A 15,751-nucleotide genomic window follows, 5' to 3' on the forward strand; every position below is an offset into this window, starting at 1 on the left:
CACTGTCTGAGGGTCAGTCCTGAGGAAGTGCCGCACTGTCTGAGGGTCAGTACTGAGGGAGTGCTGCACTGTCTGAGGGTAAGTACTGAGGGAGTGCTGCACTGTCGGAGTGTCAGTGCTGGGGGAGTGCCGCACTGTTGGAGGGTCAGTACTGAGGGTGTGCCGCACTGTCGGAGGGTCAGTACTGAGGGAGTGCTGCACTGTCTAAGGGTCAGTACTGAGGGAGTGCCGCACTGTCGGAGGGTCAGTGCTGGGGGAGTGCCGCAATGTTGGAGGGTCAGTACTGAGGGTGTGCCGCACTGTCAGTGGATCAGTGCTGGGGGAGTGCCACACTGTCGGAGGGTCAGGGCTGGGGGAGTGCCGCACTGTCGGAGGGTCAGTACTGAGGGAGTGCCGCACTGTCGGAGGGTCAGTACTGATGGAGTGCTGCACTGTCAGAGGGTCAGTACTGCGGGAGTGCTGCACTGTCGGAGGGTCAGTACTGAGGGAGTGCTGCACTCTCAGAGGGTCAGGACAGAGGGAGTGCTGCACTGTCAGAGGGTCAGTACTGAGGGAGTGCTTCACTGTCAGTAGGTCAGTACTGAGGGAGTGCTGCACTGTCAGAGGGTCAGTACTGAGGGAGTGCTGCACTGTCAGAGGGTCAGTACTGAGGGAGTGCCGCACTGTCGGAGACCCATTATTGAGGGCAGAGCAACACTTTGGAGCTGTTCTACGATGTCGTCTCTCACCGTGCATTAAATGTCTTGTCTACATTTTGAAGCCCAGTTCTTTCATATCTCGGGAATGAGGGACACTGTGACCCAATGACTGATCAGGGACAACCTATCATTCTCTCCCTGATGGAAGGTGCAAGACAGCCATTCAGCCCATCATGGCTCCTTGGGAGAGGAATACAGTTAGTCAGAGTTGACGGCACTTTGTCTGTTCCCAACCAGGAGCCAGATACTGATCCTGAAGGGGCACCAAATCTAATCTAAAAAGGTTCAGTCTATTTCTAGCTCCAATCCTCATCATTAAAGTTACAGGAAATTCATAGCAGAAGGTAGTAGGAAATGTAAGGAGGGAATTTTCCCTGTCTGAGACAGAAGGAAGGAGGGGGTGAGGCAATCTCTCTCACACAGGAATCAGCACTATCCCCCACTCTCCAGGTTGGAGAACTGAACAAATGCTGTAAGACTGAGGGTGGAGCTCTGAAAGTGGGAGTGATTTCCCTGTCGAGTGGCCTCCTCGCTGAGGGGAGGAGCTGAAGGAGGAAGGAGACTGTATAAATGCAGAATTGGAGAAACAGAGGGAGAGGCAGCGAGAGAGTGGGACAGAGACAACAAGAATGGCATCAGTAAAACTGGGTGGTGCATCTGATGTTGCAGCCGTCACTTCTGAGATTCAGGATATTGTCGAGTCAGTAAGTAACCTTTCTCCATATCCACCTTACCCTGTAGAACAAACCAGACCAATCCACTCCACATTTCACCAGCCCGGGATACCGCTGAGTCTTTGATGAAACAGGGGTGCTCGTTTTCAAGATAATGCCGTGAGTTACAGATTTCACATGACATTCATGTAGGGCATGGTCCCGGAATGGAGTAAAGTTAGAATGAATTGGTGAAACCTTGGAACGATGTGATTGAGAGAAAAATGTTCCTCCTTCAAGACGTTGGCAACAGCTCAACTTACAACACTGCCTGTGGGTTGGTTTAGTCACACAGTCAGAGAGATGTACAGCACGGAAACAGATCCTTCAGTCCATCCTGTCCATGCCGACCAGATATCCCAACCCAATCTCGTCCCGCCTGCCAGCACCCAGCCCATATCCCTCCAAACCCTTCCTATTCATATACCCATCCAAATGCCTCTTAAATGTTGCAGTTGTACCAGCCTCCACCACATCCTCTGGCAGCTCATTCCATACACGTACCACCCTCTGCGTGAAAAAGTTGCCCCTTAGGTCTCTTTTATGTCTTTCCCCTCTCACCCTAAACCTATGCCCTCTAGTTCTGCACTCCCCGACCCCAGGGAAAAGACTTTGCCTATTTATCCTTTCCATGCCCCTCATAATATTAAAAACCTCTATAAGGTCACCCCTCAGTCTCCGACACTCCAGGGAAAACAGCCCCAGCCTGTTCAGCCTCTCCCTGTAGCTCAAATCCTCCAACCCTGGCAACACCCTTTTAAATTGTTATCACACAGAGAAGCAGGGAGTCAGTACTGACCCTGAGACAGTGCAGTGCTCCATTGGCACTAACCCTCTGACAGTGCAGCATTCCCTCAGTACTGACCCTCTGACAGTGCAGCACTCTCTCAGTACTGACCCTCTGACAGTGCAGCATTCCCTCAGTACTGACCCTCTGACAGTGCAGCACTCTCTCAGTACTGACCCTCTGACAGTGCAGCATTCCCTCAGTACTGACCCTCTGACTGTGTAGCACTCCGTCAGCACTGATACTCTGACAGTGCGGCACTCCCACAGTACTGACCCTCTGACAGTGCAGCACTCCCTCAGCACTGACCCTCTGACAGTGTGGCACTTCCTCAGTACTGACCCTCTGACAGTGTGGCACACACTGAGTACTGACCCTCTGACATTGCAACACTCCCTCAGCACTGACCCTCTGACAATGCAGCACTCCCTCAGTACTGACCCTCTTACACTGCGACAATCTCTCAGTACTGACCCTATGACCATGAGTGTGCCCTTCACTAATGCTGACATTTTCTGTTTTACTCCATTGTGTCTGTCCCCAGTTGAAGTCTGCAGTTGAGCAAAAGTTGAATCGATCTCTGAATGTTTATCGCGCAATCTCATATCGCTCACAAGTGGTTGCTGGAACAAATTACTTCATCAAGGTTTGTAAATACATACACCCTGTATTCCTCTGACAGTTTTATCCTCACAGAATCCATCCAAAAGCTCTGTCTACAAACCAGATAAATGACAAAGTGCTGTGACTATTCAGTCCCTGGAGCCTGCTGTGCGATTCACTCAGGATCTGATTGTGTCCAGAGTGCCTCTATGTACTGACCCACCAGGATGTTGTCCTTCCTGCTTATCGCTATTCCTGCTTTTGTGATCTGCTGTCACAGTCATTTCTCTCTCACCTCATCCTTACACATCGACCCTCGCACTCACATCTTCCAACTCTGTATCAGACAACCCCCTTCCTGCTGTGCTCCGTGATACCTTCTCTGCTGATATCCAATCTACTGACATCCTGACCACAATCTTCCCTCTCGTGTTCCTACTTCACATCTCAATCCAACCTGCACTTCACTGTTCGCTGCTTTAAAGTCTTATTGTTCCCTCCTTCAATGAATATTGAGATCACTTCATTGGGAAAACTCACTCTGTTCAGTGTTTGAAGTTTGCACTCTGTTTCATTCAGTTTCTCTGTTATTTCAATGAATCAATGTCTCACGTCACTGGGATACATTATTTGGGGTATATTTGATCACAGATTTCTGTAATGCTCCCCCCCCCCCGTAAATGATGAGAGAGATGGGTGGAAATCTATGAGCTCATGGGTAACTCGGGAGGGACGGGAGGGGGTCAGTACTGAGGGAGTCCCGCACTGTCAGAGGGTCAGTACTGAGGGAGTGCTGTACTGTCTCGGGGGGGGGTGTTCTCCGAGTTTCTGTGAGAAATCTCCTTCATCAACTTATTGCTGTCTTTTTATTTTGAAGGTCGCGGTTGGGGATCCTGATGAATGCATACACATGAGGGTGTATCAGCCACTGGTCCATACTGGTGAGAGTGTGTCACTGGTCAGTATCCAAACGGACAAGAGGCTGCTTGATGAGATTGAGTACTTCTAGGAGAGAGCCAGCGCATTGCCTGTGTCACCCTCCCCTCACGCTCAAATACCATTTATCAACAAACGCCCTGCTTTTTGCCTCCCTTTCCCTCCTGACCACTGGACTCTCCCTGCCTCACAGCTGTCCCTCCCCCAAATACACTGGAGTGCTTCAAGAAGGCAACTCTCTATAACCTTCTCCAGACCAATTAGTAACAGGGCAACAAATGTTAGCTCGGTGTTTATGACGAATGCTCCACGGGATTAATGATTCCCACGCAAAAACCCACTTCACCGTTCTCACAAAACATCTCCAGCTAGAAAAGCCTTAATGCCGTGCTCATGGGATCTTGCTGTGCACCCCCAGAGCAATCTAACTCGCTAAAGGACATCAGAAGATCTGACCAGCTCCCATGATAGGGCAGGCTGCCCTTGGAATCCCCTTACCTAGAGTGACTCGACACTTCAACTGTAACCACATCGCAAAGCATTCAATAAAAGCATTCTGAAGCATTTACTTGTGGCCAATGATTCTTTCGATTTTGGAAGTGAGATCAGATGGATTCGAGAATCAATTGCTGAGTGCCCTGCGGGATACCAGCTTCTGTCTGAATGCAAGGAAGGTGGTGTCTGACAGATGATCATTTGTCAGTTGGATTTTGTAGTCGAGCTGAAATAGAGGTGTGGATTGCAGTTCTGTGAAAAGCTATTTTTTAATGGTCAGACAGTCATCTGGATCGGTGTACTAAAGGTATCATTTCCAACTAGTCCCATGACCTTCGACATGTCAGGTATCTATGGTGATAACTGATGTAGTAAAGGTTACAGTTTGATGACATACAGGGAAAAAGACCAAGACTCACAAACAGGTCGAATACAGGTTCTGAACCACCGTGTTTTCAGAGTAGAAAGACTGGGTTAGCCCAGCGGAAGAGAAGTCTGCTCATGTGCAGGAAAACCCCAGCTCAGGAGAATCTTTTGCAAAGTCTCGACACCGTGAGAGTTTGTGTCGACTTTTCTCAGACTGTCAGAACGGGAAAAGAGGTTTGGGTGATCAGTCTTGCAAAAGCATCACAAAGCCAGAACTGAAACAGTCATTTAAGTTAGAAGTTAATGGTAAGGGAGAGTGATGCTGTAAGTAAAGAGAGTATATATCTGAATGGCTTCATTACCTTTAGAGATCCATAACGATTTATTCATGTCAGAGGAGTATAATTTTCAATAAAACTCAGTTGGGTCTTGCTGAAGTCTCAGCTAAATGTCAAGTGGTTGTATGCAAGTATAGAGAATGGTGCACGTCAAGGCTTAACGTCTCTGTAAGTGAAGAGCGCATAGATCTGAATGGCTTCATTAAATGTACATGTACATTAAGATATATTTTCAAGAAGAAAGTATACATTTGCAACAAATAAAAATTTCAGAGGAAAAAAAAATCAGATAGCGTGACACTTCATTGAGAATGAATATCTGTAAAGGATACTCCTGGGAAAATTGTAATATCTTATTTTCCTCTTTCTGTTCAGATTAACCTGTTATGTAAGGGCTTTAGTACCCTGAAACAACCTTGCATAGATGAGACAGAACTAGACAGAACTAAGTGTTTCAATAGCACAGTACAGGCAGAATAAAATGTTCGTGTTGCACTGCCAGAGGAATAGTACTGAGGGAGTGCTGCACTGTCAGATGGACAGTACTGAGGGAGTGCTGCACTGCCAGAGGGTTAGTACTAAGGGAGTGCCGCACTGTCAGAAGGTCAGCACTGAGGGAGTGCCGCACTGTCAGAGGGTCAGTACTGAGGGAGTGCTGCACTGTCAGAGGGACAGTACTGAGGGAGTCCTGCACTGCCAGATGGTTAGTACTGAGGGAGTGCCGCACTGTCAGAAGGTCAGCACTGAGGGAGTGCCGCACTGTCAGAGGGTCAGTACTGAGGGAGTGCTGCACTGTCAGAGGGTCAGTACTGAGGGAGTGCTGCACTGTCAGAGGGTCAGTACTGAGGGAGTGCTGCACTGTCAGATGGTCAGTACTGAGGGAGTGCCGCACTGTCAGAGGGTCAGAACTGAGGGAGTGCTGCACTGTAAGATGATCAGTACTGAGAGATTGCCGCACTGTCAGAGGGTCAGCACTGAGGGAGTGCTGCACTGTCAGAGGGTCAGTACTGAGGGAGTGCTGCACTGTCAGAGGGTCAGTACTGACGGAATGCTGGAATGTCAGAGGCTCAGTACTGAGGGAGTGCTGCACTTTGAGAGGGTAAGTACTGAGGGAGTGCTGCACTGTCAGAGGGTCAGTACTGAGGGAGTGCTGGAATGTCAGAGGCTCAGTACTGAGGGAGTGCTGCACTTTGAGAGGGTAAGTACTGAGGGAGTGCTGCACTGTCAGAGGGACAGTACTGAGCGAGTGCTGCACTGTCAGAGGGTCAGTGCAGAGGCAGTGCTGCACTCTCAGAGGGTCAGTGCCGAGGAGTGCTGCACTGTCAGAGAGACAGTATAGAGGGAGTGCTGCACTGTCAGAGGGTCAGTACCGAGGGAATGCCGCACTGTCAGAGGGTCAGTACTGAGGGTGTGCTGTACTGGCAGCGGGTCAGTACTGAGGGAGTACTGCACTCTCAGAGGGTCAGTGCAGAGGGAGTGCGGCACTGTCAGAGGGTCAGTACTGAGGGAGTGCTGCACTGTCAAAGGGTCAGTACTGAGGGAGTGCCGCACTGTCAGAGGGTCAGTTCTGAGGGAGTGCTGCACTGTCAGAGGGTCAGTACTGAGAGAGGGCTGCACTGTCAGATGGTCAGTTCTGAGGGAGTGCTGCACTGTCAGAGGGTAAGATCTGAGGGAGTGCTGCACTCTCAGAGGGTAAGATCTGAGGGAGTGCTGCACTCAGAGGAACAGTGCTGAGGGAGTGCTGCACTGTCAGAGGTTTAGTACTGAGGGAGTACTGCACTGTCTGAGGGTCAGTGCTAAGGGATTGCTGCACTGTTGGTGGGTCAGTACTGAGGCAGTGCTGCACTGTCGGAGGGACAGTACTGAGGGAGTGCCGCACTGTCAGAGGGTCAGTACTGAGGGAGTGCCACACTGTCAGAGGGTCAGTACTGAGGGAGTGCCGCACTGTCAGAGGGTTAGTACTGAGGGAGTGCTGCACTGTCAGAGGGACAGTACTGAGCGAGTGCTGCACTCTCAGAGGGTTAGTGCCGAGGAGTGCTGCACTGTCAGAGAGACAGTATAGAGGGAGTGCTGCACTGTCAGAGGGTCAGTACCGAGAGAATGCCGCACTGTCAGAGGGTCTGTATAGAGGGAGTACTGCACTGTCAGAGGGTTAGTACTGAGGGAGTGCTGTACTGTCAGAGGGTCAGTACTGAGGGAGTGCTGTACTGTCAGAGGGTCAGTACCAAGAGAATGCCGCACTGTCAGAGGATCAGTACTGAGGGAGTGCTGTACTGTCAGAGGGTCAGTACTGAGGGAGTACTGCACTCTCAGAGGGTCAGTGCAGAGGGAGTGCGGCACTGTCAGAGGGTCAGTACTGAGGGAGTGCTGCACTGTCAAAGGGTCAGTACTGAGGGAGTGCCGCACTGTCAGAGGGTCAGTTCTGAGGGAGTTCTGCACTGTCGGAGGGTCAGTACTGAGGGTGTGCCGCACTGTCAGAGGGTTAGTACTGAGGGAGTGCTGCACTGTCAGAGTGTCAGCACTGAGGGAGAGCTGCACTGTCAGAGGGACAGTACTGAGCGAGTGCTGCACTGTCAGAGGGTCAGTGCAGAGGCAGTGCTGCACTCTCAGAGGGTCAGTGCCGAGGAGTGCTGCACTGTCAGAGAGACAGTATAGAGGGAGTGCTGCACTGTCAGAGGGTCAGTACTGAGGGAGTGCTGTACTGTCAAAGGGTCAGTACTGAGGGAGTGCTGTACTGTCAGAGGGTCAGTACCAAGCGAATGCCGCACTGTCAGAGGGTCAGTATAGAGGGAGTGCTGCACTGTCAGAGGGTCAGTACCGAGGGAATGCCGCACTGTCAGAGGGTTAGTACTGAGGGAGTGCTGTACTGTCAGAGGGTCAGTACTGAGGGAGTACTGCACTCTCAGAGGGTCAGTGCAGAGGGAGGGCGGCACTGTCAGAGGGTCAGTACTGAGGGAGTGCTGCACTGTCAAAGGGTCAGTACTGAGGGAGGGCTGCACTGTCACATGGTCAGTACTGAGGGAATGCTGCACTGTCAGAGGGTCAGTACTGAGGGAGTGCTGCACTGTCAGAGGGTAAGATCTGAGGGAGTGCTGCACTCAGAGGATCAGTGCTGAGGGAGTGCTGCACTGTCAGAGGTTTAGTACTGGGGGATTGTTGCACTGTTGTTGGGTCAGTACTGAGGGAGTGCCGCACTGTCAGAGGGTCAGTACTGAGGGAGTGCCGCACTGTCAGAGGGTCAGTACTGAGGGAGTGCTGCACTGTCGGAGGGTCAGTACTGAGGGAGTGCCGCACTGTCAGAGGGTCAGTACTGAGGGAGTGCTGCACTGTCAGAGGGTCAGTACTGAGGGAGTGCCGCACTGTCAGAGGGTCAGTACTGAGGGAGTGCTGCACTGTCAGAGGGTCAGTACAGAGGGAGTGCCGCACTGTCAGAGGGTCAGTACTGAGGGAGTGCCGCACTGTCGGAGACCCATTATTGAGGGCAGAGCACAACTTTGGAGCTGGTCTACGATGTCGTCTCTCACCGTGCATTAAGTGTCTTGTCGACATTTTGAAGCCCAGTTCATTCATATCCAGGGAATGAGGGACACTGTGACCCAATGACTGATCAGGGACAACCTATCATTCTCTCCCTGATGGAAGGTGCAAGACAGCCATTCAGCCCATCATGGTTCCTTGGGAGAGGAATACATTAAGTCAGAGTTGACGGCACTTTGTCTGTTCCCAACCAGGAGCCAGACACTGATCCTCAAGGGGCACCAAATCTAATCTAAAAAGGTTCAGTCTATTTCCAGCTCCAATCGTCATCATTAAAGTTACAGGAAATTCAAAGCTGAAGGTAGTAGGAAATGTAAGGAGGGAATTTTTCCTGTCTGAGACAGAAGGAAGGAGGGGGTGAGGCAATCTCTCTCACACAGGAATCAGCACTATCCCCCACTCTCCAGGTTGGAGAACTGAACAAATGCTGTAAGACTGAGGGTGGAGCTCTGAGAGTGGGAGTGATTTCCCTGTCGAATGGCCTCCTCACTGAGGGGAGGAGCTGAAGGAGGAAGGAGACTGTATAAATGCAGAATTGGAGAAACGGAGGGAGAGGTAGCGAGAGAGTGGGACAGAGACAACAAGAATGGCATCAGTAAAAACGGGTGGTGCATCTGATGTTGCAGCCGTCACTTCTGAGATTCAGGATATTGTCGAGTCAGTAAGTAACCTTTCTCCATATCCACCTTACCCTGTAGAACAAACCAGACCAATCCACTCCACATTTCACCAGCCCGGGATACCGCTGAGGCTTTGATGAAACAGGGGTGCTCGTTTTCAAGATAATGCCGTGAGTTACAGATTTCACATGACATTCATGTAGGGCATGGTCCCGGAATGGAGTAAAGTTAGAATGAATTGGTGAAACCTTGGAACGATGTGATTGAGAGAAAAATGTTCCTCCTTCAAGACGTTGGCAACAGCTCAACTTACAACACTGCCTGTGGGTTGGTTTAGTCACACAGTCAGAGAGATGTACAGCACGGAAACAGATCCTTCAGTCCACCCGTCCATGCCGACCAGATATCCCAACCCAATCTAGTCCCGCCTGCCAGCGTCGGGCCCATATCCCTCCAAACCCTTCCTAGTCATATACCCATCCAAATGCCTCTTAAATGTTGCAATTGTACCAGCCTCCACCACATCCTCTGGCAGCTCATTCCATACACGTACCACCCTCTGAGTGAAAAAGTTGCCCCTTAGGTCTCTTTTATGTCTTTCCCCTCTCACCCTAAACCTATGCCCTCTAGTTCTGGACTCCCCGACCCCAGGGAAAAGACTTTGTCTATTTATCCTATTCATGCCCCTCATAATATTAAAAACCTCTAGAAGGTCACCCCTCAGCCTCTGATGCTCCAGGGAAAAAAGCACCAGCCTGTTCAGCCTCTCCCTGCAGCTCAAATCCTCCAACCCTGGCAAAACCCTTTTAAATCGTTATCACACAGAGAAGTAGGTAGTCAGTACTGACCCTGAGACAGTGCAGTGCTCCATTGGCACTAACCCTCTGACAGTGCAGCATTCCCTCAGTACTGACCCTCTGACAGTGTGGCACTCCCTCAGTATTGACCCTCTGACAGTGTGGCACCCCCCCACTGTACTGACCCTCTGACAGCATAGCACTCCCTCAGTACTGACCCTCTGACAGTGCAACACTCCCTCAGTACTGACCCTCTGACAGCATAGCACTCCCTCAGTACTGACCCTCTGACAGTGCAACACTCCCTCAGCACTGACCCTCTGACAGTGTGGCACTCCCTCAATACTGTCCCTCTTACACTGCGGCACTGTCTCAGTACTGACCCTATGACCATGAGTGTGTCCTTCACTAATGCTGACATTTTCTGTTTTACTCCACTGTGTCTGTCCCCAGTTGAAGTCTGCAGTTGAGCAAAAGTTGAATCGATCTCTGAATGTTTATCGCGCAATCTCATATCGCTCACAAGTGGTTGCTGGAACAAATTACTTCATCAAGGTTTGTAAATACATACACCCTGTATTCCTCTGACAGTTTTATCCTCACAGAATCCATCCAAAAGCTCTGTCTACAAACCAGATAAATGACAAAGTGCTGTGAATATTCAGTCCCTGGAGCCTGCTGTGCGATTCACTCAGGATCTGATTGTGTCCAGAGTGCCTCTATGTACTGACCCACCAGGATGTTGTCCTTCCTGCTTATCGCTATTCCTGCCTTTGGGATCCGCTGTCACAGTCATTTCTCTCTCACCTCATCCTTACACATCGACCCTCGCACTCACATCTTCCAACTCTGTATCAGACAACCCCCCCTTCCTGCTGCACTCCGTGATACCTTCTCTGCCGCTATCCAATCTACTGACATCCTGACCACAATCTTCCCTCTCGTGTTCCTACTTCACATCTCAATCCAACCACACTTCACTGTTCACTCCTTCAAAGTCTTATTGTTCCCTCCTTCAATGAATATTGAGATCACGTCATTGGGAAAACTCACTCTGTTCAGTGTTTGAAGTTTGCACTCTGTTTCATTCGGTTTCTCAGTTATTTCAATGAACCAATGTCTCACGTCACTGGGATACATTATTTGGGGTATATTTGATCACAGATTTCTGTAATGCTCCCCCCCCCCAGTAAATGATGAGAGAGATGGGTGGAAATGTATGAGCTCATGGGTTACTCGGGAGGGACGGGAGGGGGGTGGTTACAGAGATAGGGAGGGGGTGTGGGGGCTGGAGGGGGTTACAGAGATAGGGAGGGGGTGTAGGGGCTGGAGGGGGTTACAGAGATAGGGAGGGGGTGTGGGGGCTGGAGGGGGTTACAGAGATAGGGAGGGGGTGTGGGGGCTGGAGGGGGTTACAGAGATAGGGAGGGGGTGTAGGGGCTGGAGGGGTTACAGAGATAGGGAGGGGGTGTAGGGGCTGGAGGGGGTTACAGAGATAGGGAGGGGGTGTAGGGGCTGGAGGGGGTTACAGAGATAGGGAGGGGGTGTAGGGACTGGAGGGGTTACAGAGATAGGGAGGGGGTGTAGGGGCTGGAGGGGGTTACAGAGATAGGGAGGGGGTGTCGGGGCTGGAGGGTGTGACAGAGATAGGGAGGGGGTGTAGTAGCTGGAGGGTGTTACAGAGGTAGGGAGGAGGTTTAGGGGCTGGAGGGAGTTACAGAGATAGGGAGGGGATGTAGGGGCTGGAAGGGGTTTCAGAGATAGGGAAGGGGTGCAGGGGCTGGAGGAGGTTACAGAGATAGGGAGTATTCCTGGGGCTGGAAGAGGATACAGAGATACGGGGGGATGTCAGGAATAAACATAGTAAGTGAAAAAGATAGATTTGTCAGAGCTGGTGCTGCAGTACTGAGGAAGCCCTTCACTGTCAGTGGGTCAGTGTTGAGGTAGTGCCGCACTGTCAGAGGGTCCATACTGAGTGAGTGTCGCACTGTCATGGGGTCAGTACTGAGGGAGTGCCGCACTGTCAGAGGGTCAGTACTGAGGGAGTGCCGCACTGTCAGAGGTTCAGTACTGAGGGAGTGCTGTACTGTCTCGAGGGGGGGGTGTTCTCAGAGTTTCTGTGAGAAATCTCCTTCATCAACTTATTGCTGTCTTTTTATTTTGAAGGTTGCGGTTGGGGATCCTGATGAATGCGTACACATGAGGGTGTATCAGCCACTGCTCCATTTTGGTGAGAGAGTGTCACTGGTCAGCATCCAAACGGACAAGAGGCTGCTTGATGAGATTGAGTACTTCTAGGAGAGAGCCAGCGCATTGCCTGTGTCACTCTCCCCTCACGCTCAAATACCATTTATCAACAAACTCGCTGCTTTTTGCCTCCCTTTCCCTCCTGACCACTGGACTCTCCCTGCCTCACAGCTGTCCCTCCCCCAAATACACTGGAGTGCTTCAAGAAGGCAACTCTCTATAACCTTCTCCAGACCAATTAGTAACAGGGCAACAAATGTTAGCTCGGTGTTTATGACGAATGCTCCACGGGATTAATGATTCCCACACAAAAACCCACTTCACCGTTCTCACAAAACATCTCCAGCTAGAAAAGCCTTAATGCCGTGCTCATGGGATCTTGCTGTGCACCCCCAGAGCAATCTAACTCGCTAAAGGACATCAGAAGATCTGACCAGCTCCCATGATAGGGCAGGCTGCCCTTGGAATCCCCTTACCTAGAGTGACTCGACACTTCAACTGTAACCACATCGCAAAGCATTCAATAAAAGCATTCTGAAGCATTTACTTGTGGCCAATGATTCTTTCAATTTTGGAAGTGAGATCAGATGGATTCGAGAATCAATTGCTGAGTGCCCTGCGGGATACCAGCTTCTGTCTGAATGTAAGGAAGGTGGTGTCTGACAGATGATCATTTGTCAGTTGGATTTTGTAGTCGAGCTGAAATAGAGGTGTGGATTGCAGTTCTGTGAAAGGCTATTTTTTAATGGTCAGACAGTCATCTGGATCGGTGTACTAAAGGTATCATTTCCAACTAGTCCCATGACCTTCGACATGTCAGGTATCTATGGTGATAACTGATGTAGTAAAGGTGACAGTTTGATGACATACAGGGAAAAAGACCAAGACTCACAAACAGGTCGAATACAGTTCTGAACCACCGTGTTTTCAGAGTAGAAAGACTGGGTTAGCCCAGCGGAAGAGAAGTCTGCTCATGTGCAGGAAAACCCCAGCTCAGGAGAATCTTTTGCAAAGTCTCGACACCGTGAGAGTTTGTGTCGACTTTTCTCAGACTGTCAGAACGGGAAAAGAGGTTTGGGTGATCAGTCTTGCAAAAGCATCACAAAGCCATAACTGAAACAGTCATTTCAGTTAGAAGTTAATGGTAAGGGAGAGTGATGCTGTAAGTAAAGAGAGTATATATCTGAATGGCTTCATTACCTTTAGAGATCCATAACGATTTATTCATGTCAGAGGAGTATAATTTTCAATAAAACTCAGTTGGACCTTGCTGAAGTCTCAGCTAAATGTCAAGTGGTTGTATGCAAATATAGAGAATGGTGCACGTCAAGGCTTAACGTCTCTGTAAGTGAAGAGAGCATAGATCTGAATGGCTTCATTAAATGTACATGTACATTAAGATATATTTTCAAGAAGAAAGTATGCATTTGCAATAAATAAAAATTTCAGAGGAAAAAAATATCAGATAGCGTGACACTTCATTGAGAATGAATATCTGAAAAGGATACTCCTGAAAAAAATGTGATATCTTATTTTCCTCTTTCTGTTCAGATTAACCTGTTATGTAAGGGCTTTAGTACCCTGAAACAACCTTGCATAGATGAGACAGAACTAGACAGAACTAAGTGTTTCAATAGCACAGTACAGGCAGAATAAAATGTTCGTGTTGCACTGCCAGAGGAATAGTACTGAGGGAGTGCTGCACTGTCAGAGGGACAGTACTGAGGGAGTGCTACACTGCCAGAGGGTCAGTACAGAGGGAGTTCCGCACTGTCAGAGGGTCAGCACTGAGGGAGTGCCGCACTGTCAGAGGGTGAGTACAGAGGGAGTTCTGCACTGTCAGAGGGTCAGTACTGAGGGAGTGCTGCACTGTCACAGGTTCAGTACTGAGGGAGTGCCGCACTGTCAGAGGGTGAGTACAGAGGGAGTTCTGCACTGTCAGAGGGTCAGTACTGAGGGAGTGCTGCACAGTCAGAGGGTCAGTACTGAGGGAGTGCTGCACTGTCAGAGGGTCAGTACTGAGGGAGTGCCACACTGTTGGACAGTCAGTAATGAGGGAGTGCTGCACAGTCAGAGGGTCAGTACTGAGGGAGTGCTGCACTGTCAGAGGGTCAGTACTGAGGGAGCGCTGCACTGTCAGAAGGTCAGTACTGAGGGAGTGCTGCACTGTCAGAGGGTCAGTACTGAGGGAGTGCTGCACTGTCAGAGTGTCAGTACTGAGGGAGTGCTGCACTGTAAGAGGGTCAGTACTAGTGAGGGCTGCACTGTCAGAGGGTCAGTACTGAGGGTGTGCCGCACTGTTGGACAGTCAGTAATGAGGGAGTGCCACACTGTCAGAGGGTCAGTACCGAGGGAGGGCTGCACTGTCAGATGGTCAGTACTGAGGGAGTGTCGCACCATCGAAGAGTCAGTACAGTGGGAGTGCCTCACTATGAGAGGGTCAGTACTAAGGGAGTACTGCACTAAGGGTGTTTTTGCGGGGGCGACAGAGACTCACGTTTGGTATGTTGCCTCCCAGGTGCAAGGGTACGTGATGTCTCTGATCGTGTTTTCCGGGTCCTTAAGGGGGAGGGGGAGCAGCCCCAGGTCGTGGTCCACGTTGGCACCAACGACATAGTTAGGAAGAGGGGTGAGGATGTTAGGCAGGCTTTTAGGGAGCTAGGTTGGAAGCTCAGAGCTAGAACAAACAGAGTTGTTGTCTCTGGTCTATTACCCGTGCCACGTGATAAAGATTCGAGGAATATGGAGAGAGAACAATTAAATGCGTGACTACAGGGATGGTGCAGGAGGGTGGGATTCCGGTTTCTGGACAACTGGGGTTCTTTCTGGGGAAGGTGGGACCTCTATAAACAGGATGATCTCCACCTGAACCTGAGGGGCACCAGTATCCTTGGGGGAAGGTTTGCTAGTGCTCTTTGGGAGGGTTTAAACTAACTCTGCAGGGGCATGGGAACCTGGACTGTAGCTTTAGGGTACAGGACCTTGAGTGTAGGGAGGTTTGGAACAAGGCATCGATCTCGAAGGAGGGTGCCGGTAAACAGGATGGTGGCTTGAAGTGTGTATACTTCAATGCCAGAAGTATAAGAAATAAGGTAGGTGAACTTGCAGCGTGGGTTGGTACCTGGGACTTCGATGTTGTGGCCATTACAGAGACATGGGTAGAACAGGGACAGGAATGGCTATTGCAGGTTCCAGGGTTTAAATGTTTTAGTAGGGTCAAAGGTCGGGGTAAAAGAGGGGGAGGTGTGGCATTGCTTGTCAAGGATAGTATTACAGTGGTGGAAAGGACGATGGAGGAAGACTTGTCATCTGAGGTAGTTTGGGCTGAGGTTAGAAATAGGAAAGGTGAGGTCACCCTGTTAGGAGTTTTCTACAGGCCTCCTAATAGTCCAAGAGACGTAGAGGAAAGTATCGCGAGGATGATTCAGGAGAAGTGTGAAAGTAACAGGGTGGTTGTTATGGGTGATTTAACTTCCCAGATATTGACTGGGAAAGCTATAGCTCGAGTTCGTTAGATGGGTCGGTGTTTATCCAATGTGTGCAGGAGGGTTTCCTGACACAATATGTAGACAGGCCAACAAGAGGTGAGGCCATACTGGATTTGGTTCTAGGTA

At 50.2% G+C, this 15,751-nt stretch overlaps 2 protein-coding genes across 2 annotated transcripts; both read left to right on the forward strand.

The window, feature by feature from the left end:
* The first annotated feature begins 1,284 nt into the window (after positions 1 to 1,284).
* LOC140468448 (cystatin-B-like) lies at positions 1,285 to 4,301 on the forward strand. The gene is made up of 3 exons (XM_072564539.1): positions 1,285 to 1,402; positions 2,743 to 2,844; positions 3,679 to 4,301. The coding sequence occupies exons 1-3, from the start codon at positions 1,328 to 1,330 to the stop codon at positions 3,808 to 3,810; spliced, it is 309 nt and encodes a 102-aa protein (XP_072420640.1). The 5' UTR covers positions 1,285 to 1,327; the 3' UTR covers positions 3,811 to 4,301.
* A 4,717-nt stretch (positions 4,302 to 9,018) lies between these two features.
* On the forward strand, positions 9,019 to 12,679 carry LOC140468449 (cystatin-B-like). Its single transcript, XM_072564540.1, has 3 exons — positions 9,019 to 9,134; positions 10,344 to 10,445; positions 12,057 to 12,679. Exons 1-3 carry the CDS (start codon positions 9,060 to 9,062, stop codon positions 12,186 to 12,188), a joined length of 309 nt encoding a protein of 102 aa, XP_072420641.1. The 5' UTR covers positions 9,019 to 9,059; the 3' UTR covers positions 12,189 to 12,679.
* Positions 12,680 to 15,751: the final 3,072 nt, after the last annotated feature.

Source organism: Chiloscyllium punctatum, chromosome 47 (assembly GCF_047496795.1).
Source record: "Chiloscyllium punctatum isolate Juve2018m chromosome 47, sChiPun1.3, whole genome shotgun sequence".
NCBI classification, from domain to species: domain Eukaryota; kingdom Metazoa; phylum Chordata; class Chondrichthyes; order Orectolobiformes; family Hemiscylliidae; genus Chiloscyllium; species Chiloscyllium punctatum.